This window comes from Macaca mulatta, chromosome 14 (genome assembly GCF_049350105.2).
Source record: "Macaca mulatta isolate MMU2019108-1 chromosome 14, T2T-MMU8v2.0, whole genome shotgun sequence".
In the NCBI taxonomy this organism is placed as follows: Eukaryota; Metazoa; Chordata; class Mammalia; order Primates; family Cercopithecidae; genus Macaca; species Macaca mulatta.
This window is the reverse complement of record NC_133419.1, coordinates 59279200-59297548: the sequence shown is the minus strand read 5'-3', so window position 1 is coordinate 59297548 and position 18349 is coordinate 59279200. Positions and strand designations below refer to the sequence as shown.

The window sequence follows — 18349 nt, the reverse complement described above, 5'->3', positions numbered from 1 at the left end:
TAGCCTGGAAGTCTAACATTTAGCAATGCTTGCATCCCAAGCATACAGTAAAAGATACACTAAATTCTAAAGGTAGCTCTGCTGCAAAATAATGTAAAAATAAATAATTGTACAGTATTTATGCTCGAAATTTCAGTTCCAGACCTAGTGTGTAACCACCGGCATTGTTATTCTTGCCATTCAGGACAGCTGACAGTGTCATATTGATACCTAGCCTTAGGGTCTCAGTGTATTCTAAACCTATTAGGCGAGAGTTGTTCACTTAGCCAAGAAGGAGGTGTCAGGGTTGATCAGATACTTGGGTATTCCAAAGTGAGTGTTTGTATTAGTCCGTTTTCACACTGCTGGTAAAGATATACCTGAGAATGGGTATTTTATAAAGAAAAAGATTTAATGGACTCACAGTTCCACGTGGCTGGAGAGGCCTCACCATTGTGGTGGAAGGTGAAAGTCACATCTTACATGGTGGTAGGCAGGAGAGAAAATGAGAGCCAAGTGAGAGGAGTTTCCCCTTATAAAACCATCAGATCTCGTGAGACATTCACTACCATGAGAACGGTATGGGGAAACTGCCCCCATGATTCAGTTATCTCCCACCAGGTCCCTCCCACAACACATGGGAATTATGGGAACCATAATTCAAGATTAGATTTGGGTGGGGACACAGACAAACTGTATCAGTGTTACTGTTTCCTGCTGTCCAGGTAAAATTGACAGTGATCTCCAACTTGTTATTTACCTTCTGGTAAATGGAGCCACCAAACTGTCCCATTTTCACATTAGTGTGAAGTTGGAGTTCATCAGACTTGTAGCCAACTGCAAAGTTGCTCTGGGTCACTCAGGATTTTGCAGCCTCAAAATTTATCTGGTAGCTAGCCAGCCACCCTTGTAACCCAGCACCAGAGCGCCCCAGATTGAAGGCCGAGTGATGTCAAAATCCAGGTTACAGTCCAGGTTGATGTGCTCCTGCTTGTACCTGGTGTTGATGTTAGCATTTTCCCCCAGTGTTAGGTGATAAGGATGAATCGAGGGTCAGCTTCAGTCTACTTGCAAGATGATCTTCCACAGTAATCTCAGTCCTAGTGTTGTGTGTTTCACTTCATAAACATCAGGCCATATTCAGTCCATCTGTACTTGGTCTCCAGACTGCCTGTCACTTTGGTGAATTTCAGTGTTGGTTGAGCCTAAGCTTACAAATTCCAATGCATTCTCAGATTTTGTTTTCAAATCAAGTTTTATTAGGCCATATCCATAGCCCTTGGTGAAGACATTCCTGGCAGATTTGCCAAGATTGGCATACTTGGGTGGCACAGTCATCTGCTCAGAGGTGGTGGTGGCAGGCTTGGCGGCAGCTATGACAGGGGCTTCATCGGGGAGGCATGGAGCAAAGCAAGCAGCCGACGTGTAGTGCTTTTAACGGTGTTTCATTATATACCTCATAAAGTCAGAGTCCATGACTGTATTGCTCACCATTGTATCCTTATCACAGTGCTTGGCATATAATGTGTGCTCAACAAATATTTGTTGAATGAACATCTTTGAATCTCCTCCCAGCTCAATTTACTATTAATATAACTAAGAGAAAGGCTTTTTATCAGAAGAGACAGAAGTGAACCTGCACATCTAACCTTTGATGTTATGTCAATGATTTAAAGATGTTTTACACCCAAAATCTCAGTAGGTGGTATCTTCTACACTTAATAAAGTCACAGATCAGTCAACATCTAAAAGACCCCATCTGGAGCAAATCACTCTGCCATTCTAGTTTCCATAGTTTCCACCTAATTTCTAAGTCCTATAGTTCTGCTTAAATATCTCTTGAACCCTTTTCCTTCTCTCCATCTTCATTGTTATTACCTTAACCAAAGTTTTATCAGCTCTTCTTTCTTTTTTTTTTTTAGGTGGAGTCTCGCTCTGCCCAGGCTAGTGTGCAATGATGCTATCTTAGCTCACTGCAACCTCTGCCTCGCCTTGCAAGTCTCCTGCCTCAGCCTCCCAAGCAGCTGGGATTACAGGTGCCCATCATCACACCCAGCTACTTTTTGTATTTTTAGTAGAGATGGGGTTTCACCATGTTAGTCAGGCTGGTCTCAAACTCCTGACCTCAGGTTATCCACCTGCCTCGGCTTCCCAAAGTGCTGGGATTACAGGTGTGAGCCACTGCGCCTGGCCCCTTAAAATTTTATCAGCTCTTACACAGATTACAGCAGCAGTCTCCTAACAGCTTTTGTTGTTGTTACACTTTAACATTTTTTTAATTTAATTTTTAAAAAAGGAGTCCCTCCAGCCTCCAGCACAGAGACACAGGCTCAACAGAGTGCTTCCTAATAGCTTTTTGTCTTGAGTCTGGACCCCTTTTGATTAGTTAGGAATTAGCTTAGTTACATGTAATAGAGATTCTGTTTTTCCTTTTCTGGGTATGCCCCACATTCATCATATATTCACATATTCCACAGATATTTGAGTGACTGGTTTTACCAATTTTAGCATAAGCCCTGCAGATACAGAGCTGAACAAGAACATTCAATCCGTGTTCTCTTGGAACTTAACGTAGTTATGTGAAGGTTAATATAGGACCAGTAATCGCAACTGTGATGAATGTTATAAAGAAGAAATGTATCTTGTAATGGAAACATACAGTAGTGCAAACTTTTTCTGTTTGAGGGATGAAGGAGAGCTTCACTGGAAGTGATTTTGAAGCTGAAACCCAAAGGATGAATTAAAATTAACCAGACAGGCCTGTCATGGTGACTCACACCTATAATCCCAGCACTTTGGGAGGCCAAGGCGGGAGGATTGCTTGAGCCCAGGAGTTTGAGAGCAGCCTGGGGAACATAGTGAGACCCCATATCTACAAAAAAAAAAAAAAAATTACAAAACCCAAAATATACTGGGCATGGTGGCACATGCCTCTAGTCCCAGCTGCTTAGGAGACTGAGGTGTGAGGGTTGTTTGACCTCGGGAGATTTGAGGCTACAGTGAGCCGTGGTCACCTCACTGCCCTCCAGCCTGGGTGGCAGAGCAAGACCCTGTCTCAAAATAATAAAACAAACCAGACAAAAGACAGGGAGAAGGTCTGTCCTCCTTTCCTTCAAGTCTTTGCTCAGATGTCACCTTTTTTTTAAGGCTTACTCTGATTATCCTATTTAAATGGTAGCCCATACTCCCCTTAGACATTCTTGATTCCCTTTGCTTTGTTTTTTTCCATAGCATATATCACTTCTCACATGCTATGTAAGTTTATTCATTTTATTCTTTTTTTTTTTTTTTTTTTTGAGATGAAGTCTCGCTCTGTTGCCCAGACTGGAGTACAGTGGCTTGATCTCGGCTCACTACAACCTCCATCTCCCAGGTTCAAGCGATTCTCCTGCCTTAGCCTCCCAAGTAGCTGGGACTACAGGCACCCATCACCACACCCAGCTAGTTTTTTGTATTTTTAGCAGAGATGAGGTTTCACCGTGTTAGCCAGAATGGTCTCAATCTCCTGACCTTGTGATCTGCCTGCCTCAGCCTTCCAAAGTATCATTTTATTCTTTATTATCTGTCTCTCCCACTGGAATGTAAGCTCTGTAACTCAGGAATTTTTGTCACTGTTTCTGTTTTGTACACTGATATAACTGAACATTGTTTTGTACACTGATACAACCAAACACTGAAAACAGTGCCTGATGCAGTTGACACTTAGTAAATATTTGTTGAGTGAAAGGAAGCAAGAAAGAATAGTCCCAGAACAAATGTATAGAACTTGCCTTTAGAGAGAGAAAGAGCATCTCTAATTGGTAACAGGAAGGAGGGAGGAATGGATAAGAGCAGATCTAAATGTTTTTAAAATTTGGCATTTGGAGATTGCGAGAATTCCTTTTATTTTATTTATTTTATTTTATCTTATTTTATTTTATTTTATTTTATTTTATTTTAAGACAGAATCTCACTCTGTCGCCCAGGCTGGAGCGCAGTGGCGCCATCTCTGCTCACTGCAAGCTCCGCCTCCCAGGTTCACACCATTCTCCTGCCTCAGCCTCCTGAGTAGCTAGAACTACAGGCACCGGCCACCATGCCCGGCTAATTTTTTGTATTTTTAGTAGAGATGGGGTTTCACTGTGTTAGCCAGGATGGTCTCAATTTCCTGACTTCATGATCCGCCTGCCTCGGCCTCCCAAAGTGCTGGGATTACAGGTGTGAGCCACCACACCCGGCCCTGAGAATTCCTTTTAAATAGCATGTGATGGTTAGTTTTGTGTGTCAACTTGGCTAGGCTATAGTACCCAGTTATTTAATCAAACACTAATTTGGGTGTTACTGTGAAGGCATTTTTATAGGTATGGCTAACATCTACACTTAGTTGACTTTAAATAAAGGAGATTACTCTGGATAATGTGGGTCAGTTGAAAGCCTTCAGAGTAAAACAGGTTTCCCAGAGAAGAAGAAATTCTGCCTCAAGACTCCAGCATCAGGCCAGGTGCAGTGGTTCACACTTGTAATCCGAATGCTTTGGGAGACCAAGATGGAAAGATTGCTTGAGTTCAGGAGTTCAACGTTTCACTGAGCTATGATCTGCACTCCAGCCTGGGCAACAGAGTGAGGTTTTGTCTCTAAAAAAGTAAAAATTTAAAAAAATTAAGAGGAAACAATAAGGCTGCATCATTAACTTCTGCATGAGTTTCTATCATGCCAGCCTGCCCTACAGATTTTGGACACTTACCAGCCCCCACACATGTGTTAGCCAATTTCTTAAAATATATCTCTTTATATGAATGCATATTATTGATTCTGCTTCTCTGGAGAATGCTGATTGATAATACAGCATCTCCTTTTTTCAAATAGAAGATAAAGTCATCATCTGAGAATAAAGCAGAAGGAAATGGAAGATGAGAGAGTACAAGAGGTTTGAAATACTCATTGCCCAGAATGGAGGAGTGAACTGACAAAAGAAACAGAGTTTTAGGCAGTGTTGAGGGTTCAGCAGAGCTTACGGAACAGAAATCCTTTCTGTCTTTGTCTGAAGAGCTTTGATTTTGTTTTGTTGTTGTTGTTTTTGTTTTTTGAGACAGGGTCTTGCTCTGTCACTCAGGCTGGAGTGCAGTGGTGTGATCACGGCTCACTGCAGCTTTAACCTCCTGGGCTCAAGTGATCCTTCTACCTCAGTCTCCCAAAGTTTTGGGATTACAGGAATGAGCCACTGCACCCACCTTTTTCTTGTTTCAGGCCTATTGTGACTCAGGTACTCCTCCTTGCCCTTTTATGAAAGAATTGTCCATGCTCTTTATTCATGCCCTCACTGAATCCTTTGTCTTGTTCACGGTTATGTCAAAATGAATAACAATCAAACACTTAACAATTATATCAAATGTCAACTACTTACCAGGCTCTATTCTAAAGCATTTTGTGTGCATTAATTCACTTAATCCTCACAACAATACTATAAGGTAGACATTATTATCTTCATTTTCAAAAAGTGAAACTGAGGTAAAATATCCCATGACTAGTAAGTGATGAAGTTAGGATTTCAATCCAGGCAGTCTGATTCCAGAGCCTATCTTCTTACTCACAAATGAAGATTGTTATACATTCATGTATTTTTTTCCACGAATATTTTCTGATCACGTACTCATGGTGCCTAGTATAGGAGCTGGGGATAGAGTAGGCAGCAATCAGAATCTCTGCTACCATGGAGCTTATGTTTCTAGTTAGGGGAAATAGGAAATAAATAAGTGTTTATATGAAATGGTAATAAGTGCTATGGAGAGAAGTAATGCAGATAAAGAGGATAAGAATGTTGGGGAGAGAGTTGCTATTTTCTGTTGGGCAGTTAGGGAAGAACTCACTAATAAGGTGACATTTGAGCAGAGAATTAAAATGAAAGAGTAAGCCTTGAGAGCATCTTGAAGAAGTGTTCACTCTTCTACTGTTCAACTAGTTGTGTAAGCCACTAGTGGTCCCCTAGTATCCACTGTCTCCCTCTTTCTTTACGAAAAGAACCTCTAAATTTTCTTTTGGCATATGACCACTGAAAATAAAGATTAGATTTTGTAGCTTTCCTTACAGCTAGGTTTGGTCATGTGATTGATGTATGCAGTTGCCAGGCTGTGCCCTTAAAAGAAAGGGTATGCCTTCTCCTTTCCTTTTCCCTCCATCTCACTAGTTGGGATGGGACCCGGCACATGGTGGTAAATTACTTTGGACCTTAAAGATGAGAACTACTTCCTTCGAGAAGGCAGAACAACTAAAGGCTACCATGGTAGCCTCAGAGTATTTATATTTGGATGGTTATATGAGAGAAAAAACCTATCATGTTTAAGCCATGATATTTTGGGTCTTTTTATTACAGCATTTGTGTGGTAGGTAGAAGTTTTAGATCGGGGTCCCCAACCCCCAGGCCACAGACTGGTACCAGTCATGGCCTGTTTGGAACCAGGCTACATAGCAGGAGGTGAGTGGTGGGTGAGCAAATGAAGCTTCATCTGTATTTACAGCCACTCTCCATCACTCACATTATTACCTGAGCTCTGCCTCTTGTCAGATCAGTGGTGGCATTAGATTCTCATAGGAGCATGAACCCTATTGTGAATGGCACATGCTAGGTGGCATGCTCCTTATGAGAATCTAATGCCTGATGATCTGTCACTGTCTCCCATCACCTCCAGATGGGATTATCTAGTTGCAGGAAAACAAGCTCAGGGCTCCCAATGATTCTATATTATGGTGAGTTGTATAATTATTATATATTACAATGCAATAATAAAATAAGTAAAGCTCACAATAAATGTAATGCATTTGAATCATCCCAAAACCATTAACCCCTCCCCTGGTCCGTGGAAAAATTGTCTTCCACTACACTGGTCCATGGTGCCAAAAAGGTTGGGGACCACTGTCTCTGAGATTTCCTGCTCTCTAGTATATATCTCCCTAGTATATCCTGCATATTCCATGGGACTGTGAATATGACAAATTTTACTTACATGATTAGATTATAATATATGGCATAGTTGACTGTAAGAGCGATTGTCTGGGTGGGCCTGATCTAATCACATGAGCCACATGAGCCCTTTAAAAGCAGAGTGTTTTCTTTATGGTTACAGAAGGGGACATCAGAAAAGTGTGAAGCATAAGAAGGGTTTGAGGCACTATTGTTGGCTTGAAAATGGAGGAACCACATGTCAAGGAAGACAGGTGGCCCCTAGGACCTGAGAGTGGCTCCTGGCTAATGGCCATGAAGAAAACAGGGACATCAGTCTTACAACTGCAAGGAACCGAATCTTACCAACAACCATAAGAGCTTGGAAGTGGATACCCCTATGCCCCCCACCCGCTAGAGCCACCAGATGAGTAGCCCGGTCAACATCTTGACTTCAGGCTTATGATACCCTGAGCAGAGAATCCAGTCAAGTCATGCTGGACATCTGATCTACAGAACTGTGAGATACTAAGTAGCTGTTGTTTTTAAGCTGCTTAGTTTGTTATAACTTGTTACGCAGCTCCAGAAAGCTTGTGTATTAGTGAGGGTTCTCCAGAGAAACAGAACTGATAGGCTGAGAAGTCCCACAATCTGCTGTCTACAAACTAGAGAACCAGGAAATCTGGTGGTGTAATTCAGTCCAAGTTTGAAGGCCTGAGAAGCAGGAGCACTGATGTCCACGGACTGAAGATGAATGTCTCAGCTAAAACAGCAAATCCACCAGCTGTCTGTTTAAATTCTGTTTAGGCAACAGATTGTACAATGTCCATCCACATTGGTGAGGATGATCTTTACTTAGTCTACCTATTCAAATACTAATCTCTTCCAGGAATACCCTCAAAGACACACCCAGAAATAATGCTTTACCAGCTATCTGAGCATCTCTTAGCTCAGTCAAGTTGACAAATAAAATGAACCATCACAGCCAAGCATGATAGCTTGCACCTGTAATCCCAGCACTTTAGGGGGCTGAGGTGGGAGGATTGCTAGAGGCCAGGGCTCGAGACCAGCCTGGGCAACATAGAGACATTTTCTGTCTCCACAAAAAAATAACAATCATAACTTGTGTATCTCCAAACTGATACATAAGCAGACAGCACAGCATGTGTGTAGTCTGTGAGGTGGGAGTATGTCTGGTGTGATGCAGGCACAGCGGTAGTAGAGTGTGAATATGGAAAGAGAAGGCTATAGAGGTAGCAGGCAGTTATCAGCAATTTGTAGGCCATGATAGGACTTTGGCCTTCAGTTGAAGGAATTAGATAAGGGGGCATTAGTGAGCTTTGAGCAGAGGAGTCATAGGATCGGCCTATATTTGAAAAGGATCACTGGCTGCTCTAAAAAGAATAGATTATAGGGGCAATGATGAGAAGCATGAGAAGGGTTTGAGGCAAGGAGAACAGTTCGAAGGCTGTGGAAAACCCAGGTGAGAAATGATAGCAGCATAGACCAAGGTTGTCATACTTAAGATGGTGGGAAATAGTTGGATTCTGGATATATTCCGAAGGTACAACCAACAGAATTTCCTGAAGGATTACTTATGGAGAGAGAGAGAGAGAGAGAAAGAGGGGTAGAGAAGGGGTTTGGAAGAGGTCTCAAAGCTGACTCCAGGGTTTTGATGTAAGAAACCAGAAAGGATGGATTTGCCATTGACTGAGGTGGGAAAGACAGTGAAAGAAGCAGCGTTTCTTTGGTGGGGAGAGGGTGGTTAGGAGCCTGCTTTTGGACATTTGAAGTTTGAGATACCTATAAGCTCTCCAAGTGGAGACATTAAGTAGGCAGTTGGATATACTAATCTGGATTTCAGAGGAGAGGTGGGGCTGAATTTGTTTTTTTTATTTTAATCATTCACTTTTTTTTTTTTTTTTTTTTTTTTTTGAGACGGAGTCTTACTCAGTCGCTCAGGCTGGAGTGCAGTGGGGCGATCTCACCTTCCGGGTTCACGCCATTCTCCTGCCTCAGCCTCCCGGAGTAACTGGGACTATAGGTGCCCGCCACCACGCCCGGCTAATTTTTTTGTATTTTTAGTGGAGACGGGGTTTCACCATGTTAGCCAGGATGGTCTCGATCTCCTGACCTCGTGATCCACCCGCCTCGGCCTCCCAAAGTGCTGGGATTACAGGTGTGAGCCACCGCGCCCGGCCTCATTCAACTTAATTTTTAAAAATCAGCCCCTACATAAGCTCTCCCCCCAAAAATCCCTCCCCCCGTGCCAAATAGATGTTGAACTCCTTGAGATCAAGGATTTTGTTTTATTCGGGCTTCTTGTGGGGAGGTGGGATAGGGTAGATGGATACGTTGGGGGTGGGGATGGGGAAGTACCAAAGACATACCAAAGACCTGGCACTAGTTTAGACACTGTATGGATATAAACACCTGCTTACGACACCCTCTGGATTGCTAGTCTCCTGAGTCAATTGTGCTGCACGTTCAGACCCGGCCTGGTCCCCTGCAGGTCCCTGTCCCAGGCAAGCCTCAGCCCACAGGTTCGGCCTGGTTCGGCCCCTCCTGGCTCGGGCTCTCCCCTCTCGGCCCCGCCCATATCGGACCCTGGCCCCTCCTCTTTCTGGCTCCCCCGATGCTCCTGGTAAAGACTCAGTCCTTCTGGGATCTTGTAACGGTTCTAACTGCTGGGTGCGGGTGGAGCTGCGGGGTGAGTCCTCGGCTCGGGATCTGTTTCTCTTTGTTCCCCAGGACCCGCTCTCGCCCCTGCGCTCAGGACCCCCTCCCACAGAGTCCGCCTCCTCTTCCCCGCGTTCCCAGCCCCCCTCCTTTGCCCCTTCTTAACGTCTTCCCCTACCCGCATCCTGACCGTCATTTGCCTTGCCTGCTCCTTGGCTTTCTGTCTTCACGACCTCCTTAGCCTGTGGGCGAAGACGTCATGGGACTGGGGCTTTGCTGCCTCTGAGTGACGACCTGTTAACCCGTTTTTCAGGCGATCGCCAGCTGGAGTGCAGATTTCCTGCTGTGACTGAGGTTCAGAGTGAGCTCTGTGGGTGTGTCAGTTTGCCTTTTCAGGTGATTGCACGTGTGTGTGCCAGTCTCTCCGTGTATGGGTGGCTATGATTAGGGTGAGCCTCGGACTGGAACTCAAGTCTAAGTTCATTCACTGCTTCAGCAGGCACTCTTCCATGAAACCTCATCAGAAGATCGGGCTCTCTTCCCTTGCCTTGCCTCCTAAATCCCCTAGGCCAGGTGAGGGGGACAGGGTATTGGGAGGTAAGAAGGAACTCTTCTGCCAGGAGGGCTCTCACCTCTTTCTTAGGCCTGCTCCTTACCAGAGTCTTTGGGGAAGCAGTAGGGAGGGCCTGAGGGTCTCAGGAAAGGCTCTCTGCTGGTCTGGCTCTGCTCTGTAGCTCCATCTATTTCCCTGTCCCAGGTCTCTTCTTCCTCCTAACCCCATTGACTCTGACCATCCCCTGCCCAGAACCTGAGGTCCCTTCTCTGGCCCCTCTCCTGGGCTGGCCCTTACAGGTGAGGCCCGGCATCTGGCATCCTGGAACTGGCAGTTGGAGCCTGAGCTGTGGGCAAGGTCACTTCGGCAGCAGTTGAATGCCCAGCTCCTCATGGTCCCAGAGGAGAAGAGGGTAGGTTTGTCTTCTGATGAGACATCATCTGATGCCCTTAAGTCTTGGCACTCCATATGTGTCTTGGACAGCAAAGAAGAGCCCTTGGCCTGTCAGCAGAAACAGAGGCAGTTCGTGAAGCCAGCGACTGAGTCAGAGCAGCCCACAGTGCTGGAACTCCTGCTAGCTGAGCTCCGAACTCTGTTCTCAGCTGTGTTGCAGGACAGTAGCCCTGCAGCTTGGCGCTATCTGCATGCAGTACTGGGTCTGCTGCCTCCATATCGTGAGTTGCTAGTTGGCCACCTTGATTTGCTGCCCTTCCTGGAGCAGCTGTACTGCTGGGCACCCTGGGTCCAAACCCACCTCCATCTGGACCTTCTAGGTGCCATTAACCAGGCCTTTCCTCCAGACAGCTCTTTGTTAGACAGTGCTTCCCATGCTGACTGCTGTCCCCAGAAGCAGAGGCTCCATCACAGGCCCCCATGCCCAGCTTGCCCTTTTGTGCAGGCCCGGTGGAGTAGGCAGCAAGTAAAGGAGGAGCTGGCCACCTGGCTGCGACCATTGACACTACCCGAGCTACAACGCTGCCTGGGCATTGTTGGTGCTCAGGTGGCCCTAGAAGAGGCTGTGTGGCTGGATGGACTTAGTCTCCTTCCCTTGGCACTGGCAACGGACATCCCTGTACAGTATGAAAGCAGTGACACTGACAATGCAGAGGAGGAGCCTGTTGGAAGAAAAGAGACCAGGTAAGTGAGGGACTCAGTCTAGGGCTTTGAGCAGAGGAGAAAAAGGAGCTGTTTTATGGGTGCCTGTAGGGTCACTTGGAAATTTAGATCCAGCTCTCTGTTGATCATAGGGGATTAACCCAACTCCACGCAAAGCTAGTGTGAGGCTACTTTCCTCTTCCTTTTTCTCTGCAAAATAAACCCAGTGGTGTTAGTGTTAATCCCCATGGAGAAATACAGAAATTAATGAAAATCAGAAGTCAGCTATGAGGCAGCCAAAGCTTTAGAATAACAGCTTCACTTTTCAGTTTCCAGGCTTCTTTCTTAGATGATGCCAGAAGTCTCCTTAATTCTTTTTCTGTAATTCATTCATAATCACTTAACATTGCCCAGGCCTACCGTGAGTTGATTCCTGGATGCTGGGTCTTTCCCTCAAGGTACCCCTAGGGAATGCATGTCTGACTGTCCTTACCACATGTATGTGAGTTAAAACAGCTCCAAGGCAGAGTGGAGTTGGCAGCACTACTGGATAGAATTTCATTTTGACCCTTCCAGAGTCTTCTTGTCCTGCCAATGTGGGCACCCTGGCCCCTTGACTGATATTTTTTTCTTTTGTTTCTTTTTTTTTGAGATGGAGTCTCACTCTGTTGCCCAGGCTGGTGTGCAATGGTGTGGTCTCGGCTCACCGCAACCTCCACCTCCCGGGTTCAAGTGATTCTCCTGCCTCAGCCTCCTGAGTAGCTGGGACTACAGGCATGTGCCACCATACTCAGCTAATTTTTGTATTTTTAGTAGAGACGGAGTTTCACTATGTTGGCCAGGCTGGTCTCAAATTCCTGACCTCATAATCCGCCCACCTCTGCCTCCCAAAGTGCTGGGATTACAGGCGTAAGTCACTGCGCCCAGCCCTGTTTTTTTCTTTTTAAAAATATCTGGCTGGCAGAGCTCTCTACAGGATTTCAGAATGCTTACAGAGACCTTCTCTTCTCAGCGTTCTTTAACTGTAGATATTTTTTTTTTTTTTTTTTTTTTGAAACAGTCTCACTCTGTCGCCCAGGCTAGAGTGCAGTGGCCTGATCTTGGCTCACTGCAACCTCTGCCTCACAGGTTCAAGTGATTCTTTTGCCTCAGCCTCCCGAGTAGCTGGGATTACAGGCTCATGCCACCATGCCCGGCTAATTTTTGTATTTTGGGTAGAGACAGTGTTTCGCCATGTTGGCCAGGCTAGGTTTCCAACTCCTGGTCTCAAGTGATCTGCCCACCTTGGCCTCCCAAAATGCTGGGATTACAGGCATAAGCCACCGCGCCCAAGAGAGTTCTTTAACTTTAGTCTTGGAATTCTTCTTGTCCTCTGACCTCATTTTCTAGACAATGCTTTGCAGCTGTCTGTGGCACATTTACTGTTTGGGAAGAAGGCTAGTTTTACCTTTAATTGAGCTTGACTTCCGCAGTTTTTGCTGTAAGTTTATGGCTGGGTGAAGTCTTTCCATTAAAGCCTAATGTTGGATAGATAGGTAGGCTCCTGGGGTGCTGATGGAAGGTGGCCAATGCCACAAATTTATGGTAGGCCTATCAGAATCTTTTCCTTTTTCAAAGAGCTGCCCTGTGCCCTGAGTACAAGTTTCGTTTCCTAGGGGAACTTAACTGAATTGGCATGGGCTGAGATGTTGGGAAGGGATCAAGTTCTTTGTCCTACCTTTGAACCTGGCAGTAAACCTCTAAGGTCTAGCTAATATGGCTTCATTTGCATTATGTTCTCCAGGAGTGGCTTCCCAGGCATTCATTCATTTAATAAGTGTTGGATAGCTACATTTATTAGGAACTGTAAGATTCTAGGGATACAGAAGTGAATGAGACAGACTCAATCCCTTCCCTTGAGGTATTACAGTTTAGTTAGGGAGAGATAGTTAAGTTGATAACAAGTAAAATATAATTACAAATTGTAATAAGTGCTATAAAACAAAAGAATACTGTCTTTTGCCTGGCTGCTCCTCTGGGGGTGGGGTGGGGAGAGAGAGAGAGAGAGAGAGAGAGAGAGAGAGAGAGAGAGAGAATGTGTGTGTAGTTAGGGGAAAGTACCTGTGGGAAGTGTTCAGGTCTAGATTAGATTAACAAAAACATTGTCGCAGGTTAGAAGGTGAAACAGAGTTTCAAGGAGGAGGGAGCAGTCAGTAGTATTACATGTTAAATGAGACAAGTAAGAAGAATGAAAATGTTCATTGGCTGTAGTAACAAGGAAGAGGTTAAGTTTTGTGGGGAGGAAGCTAGATTGTGGTGCATTGAGGAGTGAATGGAAGATGAAGTGGAAATCGCATTTTACAATTTTTTTGTGAAGCTTAGCTTGAAGGAAAAAGACAAATAGCAGGGCAGCAACTTGAAAGAATTTTGGTGTCTGGGTAGGAATTTTTTTTTTTTTTTTAATGGAGAGATGTTGATAGCCCTTAACATGGTGTTTGAAAAGTAGGTGCTCAATAAATATTCATAGACTAAACGAATAGATTAAGGTAACAAGAAGAGTAGATTAAAAATAGGATCCAGAGCACTGATGGAGGAATCAATCTTACAGAGAAGAAAGGATACTTCTTCCTCTGAAATTGGGGGACAGATAAGTGTGTGGGAAGGCAACTGAAGTTGAGGGAATTGGCTAATGGCTAAAAACTTCAGCTTTCTCCAGACAGGGAAGGAGACAGAGAATGGGATGGAACTGGGAGCTCAGCAGGGCTTGCATGGGGTTAGGGATAGCAGTTTGAGAGGCCTGAAAGAGGTAGCTGCCTGAGGACTTGTGTGAAGACATCAGAGCAGAATGAGCCCACAACTGATTGGACACCAGGAACCTGTAGAGGAGCAAATGTCCTTGGTTTTATGATCTTCTGAATATACCATATCATATAGGACTTTGCTGAGAAAATGAACCTATAAGAGCAATTATACCATTTAAGATGTCCTGATCTAACACAACAGTTCATCAAGGACATATTTATAAAGGTTATAAACCATATTGTTGATATGAATTCTAGAATAGGATTGCAGTGTTATCCCTGGGGAAATTTGTGTTGATCTAAGTTTGAGTCAGTTAATGATACTGGTATATTCTGACTGGCTAAGTCTAAGTTAAATCATTCCCGAGTTTTTTTGTGTGCGCTCTCAGGTCACCCCGACTAAAAATTATTAGTCATTCCCTTTTGAGTTATTGGTAACTAATTTCCATACCAATTTTCTTGACCAGAATGCAGAAGAGTAAGAGGATGAGCGTATTGGTGCAGGCTTGAGGGGGCCACCATTAGATCTTGGCAGGAAAGGAAAGAATATGAAGCTAGAGGTTGGGTGATGGTGGGGGAAGAGCAGAAAATGTAACAGGCATGGAGATCATTCAGGGTTGGAAAGCACGTATAATGGAATCAAAGATAGACTATTAGATCTGAAAGGCTAAGAAGGTTGAGCTGGGAGGGGAAGTCCAGTACTGTGGACTTACGTAGCAATGAGTTGTGAAAATAAAGTCTTCCCATTATTTGTACACAGTATTGTGTAATACTGACTTCACGGTAATTACAATCAATCCAGAATGATTATTTGTTTATCAGAAAGGGAGAGTTTGCTCACACACATGTTTGTGTCAATATTGTTGCCTAACTGTGTTGCATAATACACTATATTTGCCCAGTATGTGGTATCTTTGAATATAGATGGTAGTCAGGCTCTGACAATGCCATGTCAGGTCTCCTCAGGCACCTGATCTAGCTCCTCCTTTCACTAGTCAACAGTGGCAAGGCCTCCCTCTAAGGTACTTGACCTTTTTGCTCTGCCTTTTCTCTCCTGACTTTTTGTCATACAGGTCTCAGCTTGACTATGAAGTTCCCAGGGAAAAGACCCTCCAAAAGAGCAGCACTGGCTTCTCACCTGAGACTTCCTTCCTGGGTAGCCAGGTGATGACTGCTCTGAAGACAGAGAGATACCTGAAGAAGATCCATTTCCTCTATCTCAATGTGGCTCCCAGCCGGTACTTTAGGTGAGAGCCTATGTCCAGGCCCCTTCTCCTCCCACTGCCTGGTTTCCTTCTGTGCTATCTTCCGCCTCCTCTTTCTCCGCGTGTGCACCCCTCTCCCTGTCCTTTCTCCACATACTCCTCCTCTGACTCCAGTGTCCCTCTCTCTTCCCTTCTCCTCAGCCTCCTCCTCCTTTCCACTCTCTACCTCCCCTTCACTCCCTTTTGCTTTTGCAGACTTTTGTCTTACATATCCTTTTCTCATATTTTGCTCTTCTTTATTCTATCCTAGAATGATAGAAACATTTGTTCATAGCCTCAGAAGTAAATTTTATGGTGATCTCTTCCAACTCCAATGGAAGAATCATGTGTTTGTTTAAATCTTTGCAGTGTCAGGAAAATTTTTTTCCAGGCATCTTGTTCCTTAGACTGAATCAAAGTCTGTGTTCTTTTAACTTCTACCTCCTGGTTCTAATTTATCTATGTGGCTGTAAAAACAGGTCTCTTCCTTCCCCATGACTCAAGAGGCATTTATTCACTTCCTCTCATTAGATCCAAATCACACCTACTTTTAAAAATTTATTCTTCTTGTTATTATTTTGAAGCAAGGGCTCACTCTGTCACCCAGGCTGGAGTGCAGTGGCGCAATCATGGCTCACTGCAGTCTCAATCTCTCTGGCTCAAGCAATCCTTTCACTCAGCCTCCTGAGTAGCTGGGATTATAGGCATGAGTCACCACACTCGGCCAGTTTTCTAAAATTTATTTTTTGTAGAATGAGGTCTCACTATGTTGTCAGGCTGGTCTGAAACTCCTGGGTTCAAGCCTCAGCCTCCCAAATTGCCAGAATTACAGGCATCAGCCACCATGCCCAGCTCAAATCTCACCTATTTTTAAAAGCCCTATTCAAGTCTATCTGCTCCCAGAAATAATTGTAGTAATTGCCTTTAACCAGGCTCTTCAATATATTAGGCACTGTGCTAATAAACTTATGACATGGGTTACCTAATCCTCATCTACCAGGTAGGTGCTATTATTATTTCGGTATATGAGATGAGTGGACTGATACATAAGAGAGGTTGAGTAATTTATCCAAAGCTACATAATAAGTGGTGTAACTAGGATTTAAACCTAGGACTATCTTAATTCAAAAGTTTATGCTTTTAAGCAGTATCTAATACAGTCTCCCAAAGAACCTTATTTCCTGCACACACTGATCTCTTGAACTTAGGTAGCACTAATGATCAATATCATTCATTCATTTACTGATCAATTCATTTAATAAATGTTCACTGAGAGCATCTGTCAGTTATTAACTGATTGTCTGTTGATTCTAATTCTCCTCCCTCTCTGCTTTGTGATACTGAGGCTGAGATTCTGCAAACTTTTTCTCTTTTTTCAGCTGGCCTCCTATTAGGTTTGATTAATGGAGAGTGCTAGGAGACTGGACAGCAAGATAAGAGGGGAAGGGACTTGCTGCTTCATTTGCTTGCTCTTTCTGCCATCATCGCCTCAGCAATGGTCTTTCACCCTGGCATCAGCACTTTCTTTTTTCTTTTTTGAGAGAGAGCTTACTCTTGTTGCCCAGGCTGGAGTGCAATGGCACGATCTCAGCTCACAGCAACCTCTACCTCCCTGGTTCAAGCGATTCTCCTGCCTCGGCCTCTGAAGTAGCTGGGATTACAGTCATGTGCTACCACACCTGGCTAATTTTGTATTTTTAGTAGAGACAGGATTTCATCATGTTGGTCAGGCTGGTCTTGAATTCCTGACCTCAAGTGATCCACCCGCCTCAGCCTCTCAAAGTGCTGGGATTACAGGTGTGAGCCACCGTGCCTGGCCGAGCCAGCACTGTCTGAATCAGCCTTTTCATAACGCTGAGAGGTACCAACACCAGCTGGTAGCCCCTTTCCTTCAGAGTTCTTTTTGTTGTTGTTGTTTTCTTTTTTTAGACAGTCTTGCTCTGTTGCCCCGGCTGGAGTGCAGTGGCAGGAACACAGCTTGCTGCAGCCTCCACCTTCTGGGCTCAAGTGATCCTCCCACCTCAGCCTCCCATGTGACTGGGACCACAGGTGCCCACCACCATGCCTGGCTAATTTTTAAATTTTTTGTAGATATGGGATCTCACTTTGTTGCTCAGGCTGGTCTCGAACTCCTGAGTTCAAGCTATCCTCCCTTCTCAGTCTCCCAAAGTGCTGGGATTACAGGCATGAGCCATTGCACCCAGCCGCATTCAGAGTTTTGAGTCTCAACTCTGCAAGGCCCCTCCTCCAATCTCATAGCTTCTAATAACCCGAACCTCTTCCATTTGTTCCTCTAGTTCTGGAGCTGTTTTTTTGTTTTTTGTTTTTTTTAAATGGAGTCTCGCTCTGTCGCCTAGGCTGGAGTGCCATGGCGATCTTGGCTCACTTTAATCTCCACCTCCCAAGTTCAAGTGATTCTCCTGCCACAGCCTCCCAAGTAGCTGGGATTACAGGCACCTGCTAATATGCCTGGCTAATTTGTGTATTTTTAGTAGAGTCAGGGTTTCACCATATTGGCCAAGCTGGTCTCAAACTCCTGGCTTCAAGTGATCCACCCACCTTGGCCTCCCAAAGTGCTGAGATTACAGGCATGACCCACCGCGCCTGGCTTCGACATCTTTTCAAAAACACATTCTCTTTATTAAATTCACTTTGTTGAAATGCCTAGTATGGTTTCTGTTTTACTGCCTGGACCGTGGCTAACACAGTATCTGGTATTATGAGTGGCCCCAGGAAACTAGCCTCTAATATAGGATCTTCTTTGATTTGGTAATGTCCTTGGCCTAAAACAGTATTGAATTCCTTGCTAATGGGAAATAGGATACTAGTAATCCATGACACATAGTGGCATCACAATTAATTAAATTATATCACTTGTGGTTGAATGTGATACACCTAGTGGCTGCTACACTTGACTGTCATGGCTGTAATGATAGTAATGGTGACAATGTGAGATGGAATGCCTACAAATCATAGTGGAGAGCTTACAGAAAGGAAATGACAAGCATAGGGCTTTAAACTATTAGCATCTTTTATAATCAAAGAAGCATCACGATCAAAGACAATTAGGCACATAAAGAGACAAGAAACTATTGACAAGAGA

General features: G+C 44.4%; 1 protein-coding gene and 1 pseudogene across 1 annotated transcript in view; one reads left to right on the top strand and one right to left on the bottom strand.

The window, feature by feature from the left end:
* On the bottom strand, nucleotides 1-1462 carry LOC100425199 (non-selective voltage-gated ion channel VDAC1-like; annotated as a pseudogene).
* Nucleotides 1463-9520: 8058 nt separating this feature from the next.
* Nucleotides 9521-18349, top strand: part of DNHD1 (dynein heavy chain domain 1) — a 74872-nt gene continuing 66043 nt past the window's right edge. The window contains exons 1-4 of the mRNA XM_015114961.3: nucleotides 9521-9605; nucleotides 9888-10147; nucleotides 10427-11264; nucleotides 15076-15249. Of these exons, the coding sequence (XP_014970447.2) occupies nucleotides 10015-10147; nucleotides 10427-11264; nucleotides 15076-15249 (1145 nt within the window). The 5' untranslated portion in view covers nucleotides 9521-9605; nucleotides 9888-10014. The remainder of the gene's footprint in view (nucleotides 9606-9887; nucleotides 10148-10426; nucleotides 11265-15075; nucleotides 15250-18349) is intronic.